Source organism: Kogia breviceps, chromosome 8 (assembly GCF_026419965.1).
Source record: "Kogia breviceps isolate mKogBre1 chromosome 8, mKogBre1 haplotype 1, whole genome shotgun sequence".
Classification (NCBI taxonomy): Eukaryota; Metazoa; Chordata; class Mammalia; order Artiodactyla; family Physeteridae; genus Kogia; species Kogia breviceps.
Genome location: NC_081317.1, coordinates 5,215,526 through 5,234,455, shown reverse-complemented (window position 1 = coordinate 5,234,455; position 18,930 = coordinate 5,215,526). Strand labels below are relative to the sequence as shown.

Sequence of the window (18,930 nt, the reverse complement as noted above, 5' to 3'; positions counted from 1 at the left end):
AGGTGCCCGCTTACCCACGGCTCTCAGGCCCTCCGGGCCCGCCGGCCACCGCCTGCCTGTGCCCGCCCAGCCGTCTGGCCCAGCCCCGCCTCCGCCCCTTCCCGGGCTCCTGAGCGGACAGGAGAAGGGTGGTTGCTGCCGCATGTCCTTCCCGACCGCCCGGGCCGAGGTCTCACGCTTTCTCAAGCTCAACGGGGCCGAGGCCACGGAAGGCCCTTTGGGGGAGGGGCGGTGGGGGGAGGGCAGTGCCCATTATGGGACTCAGGTAGTATCTCAGGCAGGGAGGTGGCGTCGTGCGGGGGTCAGCGGCATGACCGCTGGGGTTCCCCTAACCCACCCCAACCCCGTTAGTTGCCACAGGCCCAGGCAGGTGACAGCCTTGGTAAGTTTCAGTGTGTGTCTCCTACTCCAAAATGAGGTCGTTCCGGCCTGCAGCCCCTTAACCTGAAACCAGTGATGGTTCTGTAGAAAGATAGGATGGTGTGTGCTGAGTATTAGGTCCCACTCCCAGCGGTGCCTGGGCCAGCCCCCTGATCAAACGCAGTGATACACCTGCAGGAAAGCAGGCGCATAGTCACAGCAAGGGGTTGAATAAAGATCATAAGTAGCCGTGTTCAGAGCAATTTTGTTTCTCAATGAGTGCAGGGTTTTTTCAACCGGATTTTGCCGCCCAATAAGGAAAGGAAAGCTTTGCAGGTTTTCAGAGCATTTTGGACTTTGGCATCGAGTGGGCTCGGGACCTGCATCCCCTACCCCTTAGGGTGGTTACAAGCTGAATGTGAGCTGGCGCGTGGCCAGCGGTCGCCCATACGTGGCTCCTAGCGAGTGCTCCATAAACGCACGTGTTGTTCATGCGATTGTAAGAATGGGGCTATAGGAGGCGTTGCAAAGCACACTCACTCAGCCTGCAAGAATCACATGCCTGCCCTGTGCCAGGTCCTGGGGACGCAGCAAAACAGACAGAAATCCTCCTGGGGCTTCCCTTCCCATCCCTCCCTCAGTAGGGCAGAGGTGTGGTCGGCCGAGTGCCAGCTGGCGCTGTGGGTATGAGAAAGGAAGGGACAGCCCCGAGGACAGGGTGGGCACAGTTGGTTCTCAGAGGTCCGGTGTGTCCTTAGCTTTGAGGCCCAGGGTAGGATTGGAGAAGGCAATGCTCAGGGCGGGCAGGCCAGGCAGAGGTTTCCAAGCAGGACTTTAGGCCACCAGCCTCACACAGCGTTCCTTCCCCGAGCCCTCCAGGCTGCCAAGCTGAAGTCCAGACTGACCCTGATGGAAGGGTGGCTGCAGGGGTCAGACTGTGGCAGGGCCTGGGGACCACTGGACATTCTACAGGGAGAGGCCCCACGGGGGGACATCTACCAGGGCCACCCCCTGCTGCGAGGTACAGTGGGAGAGCAGAGTGGGAGACTGGGAGGCAAGGGGAGGGGGCTGGCTGGTCAGATGCCCCCTTTGGAGCCCTTCAGTCTGACCTCAGTCGGGTTCACCCCTAGGAGAATTCACTTTGCTGGGAGAGCCTGTCTGACCTCCCCAACGAAGTGAGTTCCTCCTGCTATGCGGTCCTGTCATCGCACGGACCTCTCTTTCAATATCCCTCACCCAGTTGTATCTTGTAGCTTTATTAATATCAGCCTCTGACTATAGCCTCGGTCCCCATGGCCCCTGCGCCACCTGGACTCTACCCATAAGCTCAGTGAGGACAGGGGTTGGGTTTATTCGTGGAGTCAGTCACTCAACCAATAATCATTGGGGCGCTGTCCCAGGTGCTGAACAGGTAAAGTTCCTGCTGTCTTTGACTGTAGGCCGTTTTGCCCACTGCTGTATCCCCAGCACAGAAAATAAATGGCTAAATAAGAAAAAAGATTGTCATTAAGTCCACGTGGAATTTGTCCCTGGGACACTGGAATGTAGGAGCATCAAAGCGTGAATCGCTTCTTTTGTTAAATTTCGTGTTCACAAGCACCTGTACTCCTGTAGCAGCCATAGGTGAGCTGAGCACCCGTTTGCAAGACTAACAAAATAGGGAGCTATCGGATGCTGTGCGTTAAAACTCCCACACTGAGCCACGCCACGAATTACAGAGCTGACTCAAGGCGGGTTTTACTGCTGTCTCAGGTTCAGGAATTGTTCACTGTGGATCTAGAAGACCTGGATTCCTTCCAGTCCTTCCTCTGTGGCTGGCTTCCTGTGGGGAGGGGGCACCTTGGGTCGTGATTTGCCATCTCTGGGCCTCAGCCTTCGCATCTGTAAAATGGGGAGACCTTTCCTTTGGAACCAGTGCCCAGGCCCGGTGATGGAGTCAAGCTGTGCCCAGAAGGAGTAGAGGACACAGATGGGGCCCCTTGAAGTTGCAGGCTTTACTGTGAAATCTCGACTGCTCTGTGAGTCCCGGACTCTGCGCTTTCTGCAGGGGCCCAGGAAGACTTCCTGGAGCAGGTGACAGGCCTTGAGGGTGCTGTGAAGGCTGCCCGGCAGCAGCTGCAGGCACTGAGCAGAAATGCCCACTGTGCCCAGGCCAGAGCTGAGAAGACCTGCGTCCAGCTGGCAGACCTAGAGGCGGTGCTGGAGTCCTCAGAAGAGGAGATTCTGCATGCAGCCACCATCCTTGCATCTCTGGTACCCCAGGGGACCCCTGCCCAACTCCTCCCCTCTACTGAGCCTGGGGCATGCCCCCGCCCCCTGCTTTGGGAGGCTCAGTTTTCTCATCTGCACAACAGCGGTCACACAGTGCCTCCTCTGCCGATTCGGTGAGATAATATTTGCAAAGAACGAGCCATATTCCAAGTAGACAGTGAATGCCCAGCAAGTGGTAGGCGTCGTTATTGTTGTTTCCAAGCTCTGGGGCTCTGCCCACCGGATGCTGACTTTGTAGCTGGCTCTGAGCATTTATGAAATAAGTGGCATTGGCCCAGGTCCGCCCCACAACTTAGCCAATGTGGGTCCTGCCCTTCAGGGATGGACCGTCCGTTTCCTCCTATTTCTCTCTCTTCTCTAAAGGCGATTCCTCAGGAAGGGCTCGGCCAGCCCACCAACTGGAGCCACCTGGCCATAGAGGCCCGTGCCCTCGCCAGGAGGTGAGCCCCCGTGCCCTGGGAGCATGGGGAGGTCCTGGCCACACAACCATGAAGGGACCCCAGCCCTTCCGCTGGGGGCTTCCAGGGTCAGGGCCAGCCCCATAGGTATCCCCACCCCAGGAGCTGGAATCACTTGGGTACGGAGCCGAAGTGTCATCGCCGTGGGAAGGAGAGGTGTGCAAGGATGGCGTGAGGTGCAGGGGTCGGGGTGGGGGGTCTGCCGACGTTGGTCGAATGAAGGCGTCTGAGAGCCTTCACTGGCTTCTTGTTGTAACAGCTTTACTGAGATATAATTCACACGCCATGCAAGTCGACCAGTTAAAGTACAATTCAGGGGTTTTCAGTATATTCACAGAATTGCACATTCAGCTTTACTGAGATATAATTCACACGCCATGCAAGTCAACCAGTTAAAGTACAATTCAGTGGTTTTCAGTATATTCACAGCGTTGCACAGAATATGCACAGAATAGTGCAACCATCTCCGCAATCAGTTTTAGAACATTTCTCTTACCCCAGAAACAAGGACCCATTAGGCATCGCTCCCCATTCCTCCTCACCCTCCTCAGCCCCTGGTAACCACTAACCTACTTTCCATCTCTATAGATTTGCCAATCTGGACATTTCATATAAATGGAATCATACACGTGGTCTTCTGTATCCGGCTTCTTCCACACAGCATAATATTTTCAGGGTTCACGCATGTTGTACCATATATCCGTGTACTGCACTCTTTTTTACAGCCAAATAATATTCCATGGTACGAATATGCCACATTTTGTTTATCTAGTCATCCGCTGATGGACATTTGGGTTGTTTCATCCACTGCTTTTAAGAAGCAGCTTAAGATCCTAAAGACACAAGCTCTGAAGCCATTTGTCCCTTTAGCCGTACTTTAGGGACTGTAGACCCATTTTACAGATGAGAAAAGAGACTCAGAGAAGTAAAATGACTTGCTTAAGGACACGGGGTTAGAAGTGATAGAGCCAGATTCACACCCAGGCCGTCTTTTCTATGCTCTCTTTGTTAGGGTAACCATATAATTTATTGTCCAAGCTGAGATTTTACGTGTGATAAAAGGCCCTATTGTTTATTATGCCAGGACAACAGGCGTAAACCCTATATAACAGGAACAGGGGTATGGGTCCCCTTTCCATCAGTCTTCATTGTGTGTCAGGTAGAGGGAGGAGAGGAGCCTGGCACCCGTGGCTGTACTCTCTTTGGGACAGCAAGAGGCCCATGCGGTGGCGGGGGCGGGGTGGGGATTGGGCCCAGGCCCCCTCTGTGTCAGCTCCTGGTGATGGGCGGGCGGGTATTGTCATACAGTCACAGGGACACCACCACCAGGATTGAGGCCACTGCTCGGAGGGCCCTGCTCACCTCCAACAGCAGTTACGCGCTGCTCTGGAGTCTGGTGGAGGGGAGAACAGCCCTGGAGGCCCAGCAGGAGCTAGAGGAAAGGTGAGGAGACCTCCCAGGTGTGGGTAGGAGCTTGGGTTGGCTTCCTGAAGCTGGCAGGGCCTGGTCAGAGGCTGCTGGTTCCAGAACCGGCTTCCTTCCCTTGAGTCCTGATGTTCTTTAGGGTGGGGTGCGATGCCTAGGGTCTTAGGCCTGCTTGGTGGAGCGTTAGAGGAACCCACTCATGCCGGGGTGCAGCTTAGCCTCTGGAGAGAAGGAATGAGAACCTAAACAAGGAGGGCCCAGATCAGCTCGTCCTCGGCCCCCTGAAGCTCCCCTTGCCCCTCCCCAGACCCCTGGGGAGCTCCTCTCAGGCACCAGCTTTCTTCTTGGCCTCTGCTTCCCTGCCGTGGGTGGCCCCCTTCTATCCAGCTCATTCAGAGGGTCAACGGAGACCCACCAAGGTCTCACTGAGCCCAAGTGGATTTCCTAGATGAGAGAATCTGATTGGCCCAACTTGGGTCAGGTGGCCAGTCCTGAGCCAATCGGTATGGCTGGGTGGATCACATGACCCACTCCCAGGGCCAGGGGGGCTGGCTCTCTGTAAAGGGATGAGGGATGGGAGGCACCCTGGCGGGGGGGCGGGGTGGGGTGGGGTGGTCCAGCAGTACCCATGGTAGGGGGAGCTGGGTGGGGCAGGGTGTGGACAGCTGGACAGGAAAGCTGACCTAGTTGATTAATCACAGCATTTCAGGGAAAAAGGGCCCCAGAACAGTCATGCAACCCAGAGGTCTCCATTTACCTGGAGAGCAACATGCCCAAGGTCACTCAAGGGCATCAGGGCCTGGGCCGCTATCCCTCCAACAACACCAGGCGTTTTTCTCTTCATGGTTCATCCCGAGGAGCCAAACATTTGCACAACATGTGATTCTCAAGTGGAAACCAAGCGGGAGCTCCTTCAGAAAAGCGTGATTGAACTAAGTGAATGAGGAAACACGAATGCAGTCCGTCGGCTGCCTTTCCCATTCATTAGACAGCTGCCGAGCAGCAGCCAGTTTCCGAGGCCAGCTGCTGGGTACCAACTCCGCAGACGGCGCTTCTGCCCCGGGAAGTTGCCAGAGCCCCTTCGACCAGGAGCTCCACTGGGGGCGCCGGCACAGCAATGGGGAGGGATGGCCTGCATCCTGCTCCCAGGCCATCCTGCCTCTGTCTCCTCCCAGGTACCAGGAGGTATACGCCGCCCAGAGGGCGCTGGGCACGGCCGTGGCAGAGGTGCTGCCCGAAGCTGAGAGGGCGCTGGCCGCCGTGCAGCAAGTCGGCGCAGACGCAGCCCAGCGCCTGGCCTCACCGGCTGCCCCTGCAGCACCGGCCAGCTCAGCTGTCCTTGGAGCTCTGCATGCGGTGGTGGTGAGGGAGAAAATGCGGCAGCTGGGAAACCAGGGCGGCCCGGGCCGAGGCAGAGGACGTGGCTTATTTCTGACTCTCTAGCAGTTGATTAAAAGATCTCAGCCAATCTTAGTTGTTGATTATAATGATGATATCAAGGCGGAGGCCTCTTCTTCATCACAGTGGCATTGGCAGTGACACCAGGCGGACATGGGGCCAAATCCCAGCTCCACCACTTTAGCTCTGTGACCTTGGCAAAGGACTTCCCATCCCTGTGCCTCGGTTATTTTGTCCGTCTGTCGGCTAGAGCTCACCCATTTGGTTATTTCAGGGCTGCATCCGTGAGGGGCTGGAGGGGGTTCGTGAGTAATGCCCTCATCCTCTATGTCACCCTATGCTGCTCACCTCTGGATAAATCGGCTCATCGGGTCTTCTCAGGAATCCTGAAATTCCAAACCTTGGGAGCTAAACTTTAAAAAACAAGACTAAACTTACAGAAATGCATCTGGGGCCCAGCCTGCCCAGGACTGACTGCTCCCAGGCTGTTTACTGAGGGTGTTGGGGCCCCCCGCTGTGTGGGAAGAAGGAAAATGTAGGTAGTGACATGTTTGGCCCTGAGCACTGCCCCAGATACCGCTGAGGGCGTTAGGTAATAAGCAGCCCCCACAGGAAATTCTGAATTCAGAAGTACGTCCGGCCCCACGGTTTCAGCTAAGGGATTGTGAGCCTGGAGAAGGAAACGCAGGTCAGGGAGGTTAGCTGGGTTGCCTGAGTCTGCGCTTCTAGAAACGGCTGGGGCTGGAATCAGACCTCAAGTGACAGCTTCCCCAGTCTGGCTCCTCCCGCCCTGGCTCCTCTGCTTCTTCGGGTCCACGTGCAGCCCTGCCCCCCACGGTCCCCGCCCCTGGGCTTCTCCCGCCCAGGAGAAGACCTGCCCCTCGGACCTTCCCATCAGGCCTTGTCTGAGCCCTCCATCTCCCGGCAGCCTCAGAAGTCCCAGGCCAGGACCCTTGGCCTGAAGGTGCAGGCCCTGGAGAAGACGGTCACATCGAGGGAGCGCGTGGTCACCGAGGCTGCCCGGGCCCTCCAGGCCACCGCCCAGGCCGTGCTGCACAAGACAGAGCCCCTGACCCAGGTAGGCTCTGGTCCTTTGAGGCAGCACCTGGAGAAGGTTGGGGCTGCCCCAGGCATGATCTGGGTTCAGGGGTTGCAGGGGGAGGGAAGGGCAAAGACCAGAAGTAGTTCTTTCCAGCCCTCCAGTGCCTTCCCCCAAATTCCAGAGAACCTCAGTTAGCTTGTGCCAAGGCAGGAGGTCCTGATTTCCCGAGAGGGAGTCAAGGTGTGAGAGGAGGAAGGATGGACAGACAGCGAGAGCCATGCCCACCACCCTTATTACTACTCAGTGTTAATGACAGCTGGGATGGGTCTCATTCACTTACTCTTGCATTCATTAGTTCACTTGCCAGATATTTTAGTGAGCACACACATTGGTCTAGTGCTAAACCCCACTGTTTAGCATTTACAGCCCAGGAGGGGAGGCAAGACTAAATAATCAGGGAATTCAAGAATTATGGGGTGAATTGAGCCCCAGCCAGTGGTTTCCAACCTATTAAAGTATAAGCACCCCTTCAAGTCTTTTTTTTTTTTTAACATTTCGTCTTTCATCTAGACTCAGAAAAAGGTTGCGAAGAAAGCACAAAGAAGTCCCATATACCCTTCACACAGATTCTCCTTCTGTTAATGTTTTACCCAGCCACCTTACAAGGATCAAAATAAGGAAATCAACATGATATGATACAATGAGCTAATCTACAGACCTTATTCAGATCCCAGCAGTGGCTTATCCCGTAGCCATCTTTTTTGGGGGCGGGGGGGCCCAGAAGATCTTCGTTCCCCGACCAAGGATCAAACCCGTGTCCCGTACAGTGGAAGTGCAGAGTCTTAACCACCGGACAGCCAGGGAAGTCCCCTGTATCCATCTTTATGTTCCTTTTAAAATAAGAAACAAGGCAGAAAGCTGTTGCCTGCGTCCAAACAGCTGGGCCTGGTGCCTGTCACCCGCTGGGAGAGCTGTGTGCTGTGTCAGGGCCCCTGGGGTGGTACCTATTGATTTAGTCCGTCACCCTGGTCTGGGGCACAGATGCGGCCGCGGCAGAGTCAGGACCAGACCCCAGTGCGCAGTGCCTCCCACCTTCCCCTCCCATCCTGCTAGGCATCTGCAGTAAGACTTAAGACACAAGGGCTCCCAGGGCAGCATCTGGTGGCTCCTCAAACCCACATGATTGCGACTTCCCTGGCGGTCCAGTAGTTGAGACCTTCTCCTTCCAATGCAGGGCAGGCAGGTTCCATCCCTGATCAAGGAGGTAAGATCCCACCCGCCTCGCGGCCAAAAAAAACCAAAGCATAAAACAGAAGCAGTACTGCAACAAATGCAATAAAGACTTTACCAAAAAAAAATTTTTTTAAACCCCGCATGATTGATGGATGGATGGATTGAAATTCACATCACATAAAATTACCCATTTGAGAGTGTACAACACAGTTGTGCGAGCACCACCTCTGTCTAGTTCGCAAACGTTCATCGCCCCAAAGGGTGACTGCTTACACCCAGTGAGCAGTCACTCTGCATTCCTCCCTCCCCCGAGCCCCTGGCGACTGCCCATCTGCTTTCCGTCTCTACGGATTTACCTATTTCGGACATTTCACGTAAATGGAATCGTGCCGTATGTGACCTTCTGTGTCCAGCCGCTTTCACTCACCGTACTATTTTCCAGGTTCATCCACATCGTAGTATGTGTCAGCACTTCGTTCCCTTTCGTGGCTGAATAATACTCCCTTATGTGGATACACCACATTTTGTGTGTCTATTCATCCATCAAACCCGTATTCTTTAAGTATCCAGCCTCTTTTAGTGGCAATGGGGAAGAAACTAATTTTCTACGAGTAAAAGTTGTATAAACAGATTCACTACCTCACATCCTCTGGCTGAGATGCAGAAGCGTTCTGACAAGAAATTTTCAGTTGTCCATCTTTCTTTTAGTTCTTAGCTTCCAGTTTTCCTCTGAGCTTTTGTGAGACAGGTAACTTCTTGGGAGAGATATTCAAGGCTTAATATTGGTATCATAAAACAAATCAGATGTTCCTGGTAAACAGCATAATTCAGCATCGGAGTTTTGGTGATGTTTTGGGACCTAGTACATGTGGGTTTGGTGCCCACCTGACCCCTCTGTGCCCAGCACACCTCCAGCACCACCTGACCAGCCTCTCTCTTGTCTCTCCAGCTGCACCGGGAAGCCAGAGCTGCCCTGACCTGGGCTTCCTCATCTGTCCAGGCTGCCGTGGTGACTGTCACAGGAGCCAGGACTCTGCTGGCTGACCTGGAAGGTATGTGTGCCCTGCTTAGCCCCAGGCCCATGGAGGCACGGATGCCCATGACGGACACCAGGACTCATGCCTCAGCCAGGGCAGGCTTGGCTGCAGGGGACAGAAGTCCAGTCGTGTGGGCATAAGCCAAGGAGACCATTCCCACTGCTTCTAAGGACCTCCCTCTCCTGTGGCGGCTTGTCTACCCCCATCTCACGTACCACCCACCAGGTGCTTGCCTACGTGGCCATCCATCATCAGAGCACACGTGGAGCCCCTCAGGACCAGATGGGAAGAGAATCTGAGGCCGTCAGCTGTCCATCCCTGATCTAGGCCACTCTGGCTGGGGGTCGGGTTACCTGGTACAAATATGGCTGCCCGGGTCCAATGTCCAGTGGGACTATGGGAAGGGCTGCAGCATTTCTCTTTAGAACGTGGGTTGATGGGGTGATGCTGGTCCAGGTCTCTTCTGAGCTGTAGGAAAATGAGGCCAAGTGCCCCCATTGTACAGTTGGGTAGACCAAGAAAGGAAATCTTACTGAATGAAATGTAGAACAGCCCCTAGCCTGTAGTTGCTCTGCCAAGGGAGGATTTGTATTCAAATAAAGTTAGGAAATGTCACGTGCTGTAGATCCCCTGAGGCCTTGCGGGGCACACCTGAGAATATTAAAGGCTCTGAGAAGTCCTTCAATAAAGAAACCAGGTTCACTTTACGAAAACGTAATTTCCCCTTAGCATTTATCAACACCCTGTAGAATTAGGGCTCCCCCAGTGTGCACTTTTTTCTTTTTCTTTTTTTTTTTTTTGGCTATGTTGGGTCTTCGTTGCTGCACACGGGCTTTCTCTAGTCGTGGTGAGCGGGGGCTGCTCTTTGTTGCGGCGTGCGGCTTCCCACTGCAGTGGCTTCTCTTGTTTCAGAGCACGGGCGCTAGGTGCGAGGGCTTCAGTAGTTGTGGCATGCGGGCTCAGTAGTTGTGGCTCGCGGGCTCTAGAGCGCAGGATCAGTAGTTGTGGCGTACGGGCTTAGTTGCTCTGAGGCATGTGGTATCTTCCCGGACCAGGGCTCGAACCCGTGTCCCCTGCACTGGCAGGCGGATTCTTCACCGCTGTGCCAACAGGGAAGTCCCCCCAGAGTGCACTTTAAGAAATGCCAACTTTGTGTAGAGGAAGCAGAGTAGATCTAACTTTTGGATTATCTTCATAGAATGATTATGTAGTATTATGTCCCTGGATATTAGAAGGCTTGATTCTTTTTTTAAAATTATTTATTTATTTATTTATTTATTTATTTATTGGCTGCATCGGGTCTTGGTTGCAGCACATGGGATCTTTCGTTGTGATGTGTGGGTTTAGTTGCCCCGCGGCACGTGGGATCTTAGTTCCCCGCCCAGGGATCGAACCCACGTCCCCTACACTGGAAGGTGCATTCTTAACCAGTGGATCACCAGGGAAGTCCCCTTGATTCTTTTTAAACTTTGACTTTGTCTACTATAATCAGTACTCCTTAGGATAAATTTCCCTTAGAATTTTATCTGAAAGGAAATGAAAAAGTCTCTCTTTCTATATAGAAGGAAACTACTTCTTATTAGATAATAAAAACCTATGTGAATTGTAGAATTTCTCTTTTCGCCTTGGCTGCTAGGAGGCTAAAAGGTAAATAACTCATTTGGTACCTGCACCGTCATTATCCTAATTTTCTGGCACTTCTCACTCTTCATCGTTTCCCTAGTTACATATGGCCTTTGGTTTATCATTTTAATGGTCCAGTTTTTGGTCCGTTCATCACGATAAGCTGCCTCAAAGCCTATTTAGAAATGCGTGGTGTGTAAAAACAAAGAACTTAATGGATTTTGCTGTGTACTGTGCTATAGCTCCCATCTCTACCACTGGCCCAGGCAGTGACCACCATGTAATTCTGTGACTTTAGTAAGTATCATAATATAACCTGAATCTTGACACTCACAGGGCAGTATGTCTCACTCATTTGTCTTCGCTGGGTGAGCCTGAGAAGTTTACGCACAGATCTCATGCATCTCACACCTCTGCTGACGTTGTCCAAGGGTCTGGGGTTGGTCAGACATCTGCCAGTGACCACCCGATGGGCTCTTCAGGCATGAGCCCAGCCCTCCTGATACGGCCTCGGCCGGGTTTACAGGAATGAAGCCGAGGTTTCCTCGGCCCAAGGACCAGGCCGCACTGAGGAGGAAGGCAGCCATCGTCCAGGACAGGCTCCTTGCAGACTCCAAAAAGAAGACCAAGCAGGTGGAGAGGATGCTGGGAAATGCGGCATCTGTCTCCTCCAGTGCCAAGAAGAAGGGCAGGGAAGCCGAGCTGTTGGCCAAGGACAGTGCCAAGGTCAGGGCCACGGATGTGACTCCAGGGGCACCCCTGCCTTCTGGGCCTGTGGGAGGACTGTCATAGAAGAGGTGCCCTTCTGTAGGGTAAATGCCCCTTCTGTATGCAATGCCGAATACTCAGCACTTACTAAGGGGTCCCAGGCTCTGAGCTCTGTAGCCTCACACGGGTGACCCTGTTGATTCTGCATGAAATAGATGTCACTGCTGTCCCCATGGGACAGGTGAGGACGCCCTGACGCCCAGCCCAGTTCAGTCACTTAGCATAACCAGGACTCACACCTCGGTCTGTTGGGCTCTACTCCCTAGACTTCTAGACTTTTCTTGTTGCCTTAGGGCCAAATTTGAATCGATAATGCACTGTCACTCAGGGCCCAAGTACACTGCCTCTACAGCTTCCTAGAGAAAGTGCTGGATTGAAGGAGTCCCCAGGCTTGGTTTCTGGTCCTGCCACTTTGATTTTGGCCAGCTCCTCCCCTCTGCACCTCTGTCTCCCCATCTGTAAAGTACTGGAATTTCTCCTCTCGGGGGAGATGGGTAGTGTCCAGAAATCTGCACTTGGCCGGCATCTGGGACACAGCTGGTGAATCAATGAATGAACGATCTGGTGCATGAATCTGTGACCACTTCGCGGAGCGGTCACCCTTTAGCTCTAAAAGGAGCTTCTCCGTTCACACCCCCCTCCCTGCTGCTGCCGCCCGCCCCGCAGCTCGCCGAGGCCTTGCTGAGGGAGGGAGAGCAAGAGCACCGGCGGGCTGGCCGGCTCTCCAGCCAGACGCGGTCGATGCTCCGACAGGCCTCCCAGCAGGTGCTAGCCTCAGAAGCACGCAACCAGCAGCTGGAAGCCGCTGATCGGGTACGTGTGCTGAGACCCCAGCACTCCCTCTCCTGCTGGTCCCGGGAGCCGGCCGGGAGCCGCTCAAGCTCTTCTTCTCCCCCCGCCCGAAAGGTGGATGCCGGGCTGAGCGAGATGCAGCGGCAGATCCGAGAGTCACGCGCCTCTCTGGAGAAGGACACCGAAGCCTTGTCGGAGCTGCTTGCCAGGCTGGGTAAGGAGACCCCCGAGGCCAGGCCCTGGCCCCCTGGGTCCCTGGTGCATCTTCCTGGGAGGCCCCGTCCTGGGGAAGCTTGCCTCCTAGGCCTCCTGTCCGTGGCTCCCCCCGCATCCCGAGCCCTGTGGTCAATGACAAGCGTTTGTAACCGCTCCAGGCCCCCCGGGGCGAGGCAGGGATGGTGTCCAGAAGCATATGCTCACTTCGTCCTCCAGGGGCTGGTAGTCAGGAGGAGAGGAGAGACACAGAATACTCACCACCCACAGGACACCTGTAGGTACCAGGTGACTAGGTCCGCCCTCAGTGGTGGAGGGTTTCAGAGAAGGAGAGAGAATGTCTCAGAAGGAAGTCTGGCATCGAGGATCGGGTGCTGGTTTGGAATCAGACAGACTGGGATTCAGGTCTGGCACTTTCCCTTCCTTGGCTGTGAGACCTTGGGAAAATCACTCCACCTCTCTGAGCCTCAGTTCCCCCACCTGGCAAGTGGGAGTAACAGTGGGGTGGTTTAGAGAGTGCTTTCCACACTGTGCAGTGTGTGATGAGACGGTAAATCGTGAAAGGGACGGCCCCCAAACGTGGAGCCCTCAGAGAAGGGGCGAGGGGACAGTATCAGAGCAGTTAGGCTGAAATGAATGACAAGCAGTTTTAAAAGTTGGGGTGAGGGCTTCCCTGGTGGCGCAGTGGTTGAGAGTCCGCCTGCCGATGCAGGGGACGCGGGTTCGTGCCCCGGTCCGGGAGGATCCCACGTGCCGCGGAGCGGCTGGGCCCGTGAGCCGTGGCCAATGCGCCTGCGCGTCCGGAGCCTGTGCTCCGCAGCGGGAGAGGCCACAACAGTGAGAGCCCTGCATACCCCCCCCAAAAAAAAAGTTGGGGTGAAATACACAAAACGTAAAATTTGCCATTTTAACCATCTTTCGGCGTACAGCTCAATGGCATTAGGCCCATTGCACAGCCATCGCCACCATCCATCTCCAGAACTTTTTCATCATCCCAACATGAAACCCGTCCCCGTTGTACACAAACTCCCCAGCCCCCCTCCCCCAGCCCCTGGCGACCCCTGTTCTACTTTCTGTCTCTATGAATTCGGTACTGTAGGCACCTCACCTAAGTGCAAGCATACAGTGCGTGTACTTCTGTGACTGGCTTATTTCGCTTAGGGTAACGTCCTCAAGGTTCATCCAGGTAACAGCATGCATTTCAGTTATCACGATCAATAAGACAAGGAAAAATCTCCGTGTTCTGCATTTTGGCTGGATGCCAGGCCTCCACTAAGCTGTTCACACACGTGATCTTATCTCATTTTAACTTTCGAGGCAGGGACCCTTACGCTCTTGCTATTTTGCAGAGAGGAGACTAAGGCGCAGAGAATTTAAAGGACGTGCCCCGGGTCCCACAGCCAGTCAGTGGGGAGGCTGTGGATCACTGTCAGGTCTGACCGATTCAGAGTGCCCGCCCGTAGCCACAGGTCTATACCCACAAGAACTCAGCTCACTGGACACGAGGCCCAGCATGAAACAAACGCTCTATGTGGGTAAACCACTCTGGCCGTTGCTGTTGTTATTTATTCGTTCACATCGGCACTGTGCTGGACTCGGGGGCTGCGGCAGTGACCACGCACACCTAGACCCTGTCCCCGCCCCCGGAGACCCAGCTGGGCAGTTAGAGTGGAGGCTGTAACCTCCTCAAAGGCCAGGCTGTTTGGACTTTCCCGTGGATGGTGGGACCTCTCCGAGTCTTGGCCGGGAGCAGGGCTTGCCCGGCAGCAGGGCTCAGCTCCTCTCTGCTTCTTCCTGCCCTGGGCGGGCTCAGCTCTTGCAGCCGCCTGTCCTCCAAACCAGCCTTCATTGCCCAGGAAACTCAGGGCCGTGGGGAGCCCTGGGGCCCAGGGGGGGTCCTGTGGGCTTCGAAGCCATTGAGGATTTGTTGCTGTGACTCCAGCGCTCTCCCACCTGGCTCAGCTGTCTTTCCATTGAATGCCACCTTAATGACAAGGTGACAAAGGCCAGGTGGGGGAGACAGCCCGTGGATTCCATGCCACCATCACCAAGTTCATATGTGAGCGCCCAGCCCCACCCCCTCGTTTTACACTTGGAGAGGCTCCTCCGGGAAGTCCTAATGTGAGCTGGGCCAGGACTAGACCCCCGCTGCCTGCTTCCCAGGCCTGCAGCCCCTCCTGCCCCGTGTGCCTCACCCACCCTCATTCTGATGCCAGAAACCTTTCTTTTCACCCCGATGTCCCCACATCCTGGCCCACAAGTGCCATCTGTTCAGTGTGGGCTCTCAGCGAATTGAAACAGTATGTGGGAGCAGCAGGCCTTATGGGGACCTCTCACACACACACTGCTTTACAGATGAGGAAACTGGGGCTCAGGACTCTCACCCAAGGCCTTCATTTTTTAACAGTAATAGTAATACCAACAACAAAAACTAACAGTTGCCCAGTGCCACCCAGGGGGAGAGTTCCAGGGTCTGCACATAAGCCCGGTGGGGTGCCCAGGCCAGGCCCTCACCTGCCTCACCACGCTGCCCTCTCGGTCCCTTGCCTTCCTGGTGGATCGTGGGCACTCGGAAACCTGGAGGGTTTGGGCTGGGGAGGGCTTCTGGGGATGGGGCCTGAACAGGCTTCTGGGGCCTGCAGGGGAGCCAGCCCACCCTGAGGCTGTCCGTGCCCCTCCACAGGGTCACTGGACACCCTCGGAGCCCCCGCCCGGGCCCTGAATGAGACCCAGCGGGCACTGGAGCGCCTGAGGCTGCAACTGGGCCCACCAGGGGCGCTGCAAGGGAAACTGAGGCTCTTGGAGCAGGAGTCTGCACAGCAGCAGCTGCAGATCCAGAGCTTCGAGAGCAGCCTTGCTGAGATCCGTGCTGACAAGCAGAATCTGGAGGCCATTTTGCATAGCCTGCCCGAGAGCTGTGCCAGCTGGCAGTGAGGGCTGCCCGGACCCACGGTGCCCCCGGCCCAGGGCATGCACGCCCGCCACAGGCGCGCCGTGCAGGCGCGCTCCCCAGATCCTGCTGCCGCGTGCCCTCCCGAGTCTGTACCCACACCCCCTCCACACCGGCAGGAGTGAGCGTGCATTCAGAGCTCACCCAGGCGGCTACGGTGTGCACACCCCCGTCAGCGTGCACTCCCACCCCACACACACATGCACATGCACAGGTACATGCGGACATGTGCCCGTGTGTGCAGTGCACACGCGTGCAAATCCATCTACGTGTGCTGCGCCCCCTCTGGATGCTGGGACTGTTATGTTATGTTATGTTATGTTATGTTATATTATGTTACGTTACGTTACGTTAAATGCCCTGTGACACTGACATACTCAGGCAGGGTTGGTACCTGGGAGGCTGGCACCGGGCAGGGTCGGGGGGTCATCCGCAGAGATCCAGGGTGGGTTCAGCAAGAGCCAGAGCCCCCAGTCCCAGCCCTGCCCTCTGTCCTGCAGCCCCCTGACCAACGAGTCACCCGCCACGAACACCCAGCAGCTCCGCATAGCTGAGAGACCAGGCAGGTCAAAAGACACAAGATTCTGGAGGGTTCTCAGCAGAGGAACCTGAGGCCCGGGGCTCCTGGGGCCGTGGTGCAGCCTGCTAGGCCGGCCGGGCCGTGGCCCACCCATGCAGGGGTATCTTTGGCTTTGTGGAATACTTCCTTCTCGAGATCCTGGGACTGGGTCGAACTCACTGAAGGAATCACCGGCCCTAGGCCCGGTGCCCCTTTTGGGCCATGGCCTTGTGACCTGAGGGGGCCTTGTGGGTCAGGGGGCTCAGACAGGTCGGTTGGATCTTCCCTTTGTGACCCTGCCAAACCTGGCTGGCCTCTGACCGATCGACACTTCCTGGCCCTGCAGCCCTGTGGCCGCATCTGCCACGTGGGCGGCCCCGCTGGGCGTGGAGGCCTGGCTGCCTCTCTAGCCTGTCACGCCAGGGTCTCCCCCTGTGGCTAAGCCCTGCCCAGGGTTCCTGGCATCTCCCCCTGGCACTCCTCCCCTTCCCCGAGCCCTCTTCCAGCAGATGGCGGGGCCTTGGCACTGGGAGGATGGGTGCCTCGGGGGACCCGGCCCCTTCCCAGCGTCCTTCCTGCGCCCCGGCAGGGGTGACAGGCAGCAGCCCAGACCATTTCTGTTTAACCAACTGTGTTTACCGTGCCAATAAAGGACCCCTTTACTAGCTGGTGCTGTGCCTTTGGTCCTCCGGTGCTGGTCAGCGGCAGGAAAGCCCCGCTGTGGGTGCACATGCCCCCTCCCCCCGCAGTGAGTCAGTGACCGAAGGTTCAGTGACCCCTCTTGGCCCACGTGAGGTAGAAGGAAGGTGCCAAAGCTGAGTCCATCGGCTTTGCCAGTGTCTTCCCGCTGGGGGGACTCTGCTGGGGTCCTGCAACCCCAGGCATCTGCCCTCTCCTCTCTGCTCCGGGGGGCTTATTAGGCAAAGTCTAGGGCCTGGGGGAGTTTGAGGGGTGGGGTACAGAGAGGTCCTCAGCTGACCTCTGGCTCAGGCTGCACACAGCGAGGCAGGAAAGGAACTCAAAGCCAGCGTCCAGCAGCGCAGAAAGGCTCAGGGAGGGACACCAGTGAGGAGAGGAGGAGGAGGGCCTTGGGCCAGGCCTCAAAGGGTGGAGAGACAGCGGGGAACATTCCAGGCAAGAGGGTGGGCAACGGCCCAGCGTTTGCAGCGTCGGGGCCTGGCCCGCACGGGTCGCTCCAGGAACTCAGGTTGCAGGCGGGATTATGGCGCATGCTCAGTCGGGGCTCTTGACCACGAGGCCTGCCCGCCTCCCGGGTCGGTTTAGGCAGAAAAGGGGAGTTTGTTGGGAGGACTTGGGAGAGTCTCCTGGAATCCTGGGGTAGGAAGGGCTGCCAAGCCTCAGAGATGGTCAGGGGCCGGGGGCTTGCCTCCCCCTTCCCTCCCACCCCTCCCCTTGGTCTCTGCCTCTGCTCCCTCCGCATTTACTTTGTTTTCTTCTCTCTGCAGAGCAGCTTTCTCTGCTTTTCTTGTGTTTGATGGAAGAGAGCGTCCCCACTGCCCCCACCTGGACCCACCATGGCCCCCCATGTTTACTTGTCATCAGGTCAAAAGCTTGGCAGAGACAAGCTGGAAAACTGACCTGATTCCAGCTTCCTAGGAGGGACCAACCCAGCTTAGGCTGGGTCCCCCCCTACTCCTGTTCAGAAAATCAAGGGTCTCTGGGTCCAAGGCCATAGAATGAGAGCTGGGCTGTGCCTTCCCCACCCTCGCAAACTCACTGGGGGAGAGCACTCAGAGAAGAGGTGCGCTCCTCCATGGGGAAACTGAAACCCGAGGCCAGGGGTAGTGGGGTGACGTGATGCACGTCAATGACCCAGGAAGGGAGCTGGTAGGTTTGGGAGGGAGGACGGGGGTGGGGAGGCCAAAACAGGAGGTGGCTGCTCTCCTGTGAGTTGGATGATTGATGTCTGGTGTAAGTGGTGTCAGGGAGATGGGGGTGCTTTGCAGACCTCTGGGGCGGGGTCTGATGCCCCCAAACCCTCTTCCCTGCTACCCAGCTTCTCTGCTGACAGAGGCACACAGCTGCTCTGATGCCTGCTCTTGGCCTTAAACCTTTCTCTGCTCAAGCCGTGGGGGCCTCAGCAAGGCCCAGTCTCAGTGTCCCCAACGGGTGGAGAACAGGCTTCCTCTCTGTTCCGCGGTGACATACCTCAGACCTGACATCTCGTGACTCATGCAGTCCAGTCATGCTTCGGGTGTAGAGAGCCACTCTCTGTCCCCAGAGGTGGGGCTGTGGCTGGGTGGAATGTGGCAGCTGCTGAACATCTGGCTAGCAATGCAGCCCAGCAGCTGAGCAGTGGAAGATGGGGTGGCCTCTGCCCTGCAGAACCAGTGACTGGGGCCAACCAGCCCAGGGCAACAGGCTCTCTGAGCCTGAACCAGGAAGTGCATTATGAGGGTCCCACTCTATGTCAGCTGTCTTCTCTGACCTCCAGAAGGGACATCTCCCGGCAACCGAGGGTTATAACTCCTATCTGCTTAAACCACCCTGAAGGTAATAAAATTTATAACAGCCCCTGCTGGGTGAAAAGCATTGTTTCCTCCATTCTGCAGACCAGGAGACTGAGGCTCAGACAGGTCAAGCGCCTTGCCCAAGGTCACACAGCTTGGTCAAATCCAAAACCTAGGTGGAGATGAACGGGCCTATGGAGAGTAATTGGCTGTGCCGGGGAGGTGGGGCCTGCCCCTCTAAACTGCTGCCCTGGCATTAACCCACCTTGGGCCGTCCCATCCTCTGTAGCCTTCTCCCTTGGGACAGCCTGGCCACTTCCCTCCGCAGGG

The 18,930-nt window shown here is 56.1% G+C and overlaps 1 protein-coding gene across 2 annotated transcripts in view; it reads left to right on the top strand.

Annotated features, from left to right (window-relative positions):
* The window catches only part of LAMC3 (laminin subunit gamma 3), a 62,620-nt gene extending 45,826 nt beyond the window's left edge, over nucleotides 1-16,794 (top strand). For both annotated transcript variants that reach the window (XM_067040450.1, XM_067040451.1), the window contains 11 exons: nucleotides 1,240-1,381; nucleotides 2,408-2,613; nucleotides 2,995-3,071; nucleotides 4,398-4,532; nucleotides 5,690-5,876; nucleotides 6,841-6,990; nucleotides 9,137-9,239; nucleotides 11,374-11,573; nucleotides 12,282-12,428; nucleotides 12,522-12,621; nucleotides 15,304-16,794. In XM_067040450.1, the coding sequence (XP_066896551.1) occupies nucleotides 1,240-1,381; nucleotides 2,408-2,613; nucleotides 2,995-3,071; nucleotides 4,398-4,532; nucleotides 5,690-5,876; nucleotides 6,841-6,990; nucleotides 9,137-9,239; nucleotides 11,374-11,573; nucleotides 12,282-12,428; nucleotides 12,522-12,621; nucleotides 15,304-15,554 (1,698 nt within the window). In that variant the 3' untranslated portion in view covers nucleotides 15,555-16,794. The remainder of the gene's footprint in view (nucleotides 1-1,239; nucleotides 1,382-2,407; nucleotides 2,614-2,994; nucleotides 3,072-4,397; nucleotides 4,533-5,689; nucleotides 5,877-6,840; nucleotides 6,991-9,136; nucleotides 9,240-11,373; nucleotides 11,574-12,281; nucleotides 12,429-12,521; nucleotides 12,622-15,303) is intronic.
* Nucleotides 16,795-18,930: the final 2,136 nt, after the last annotated feature.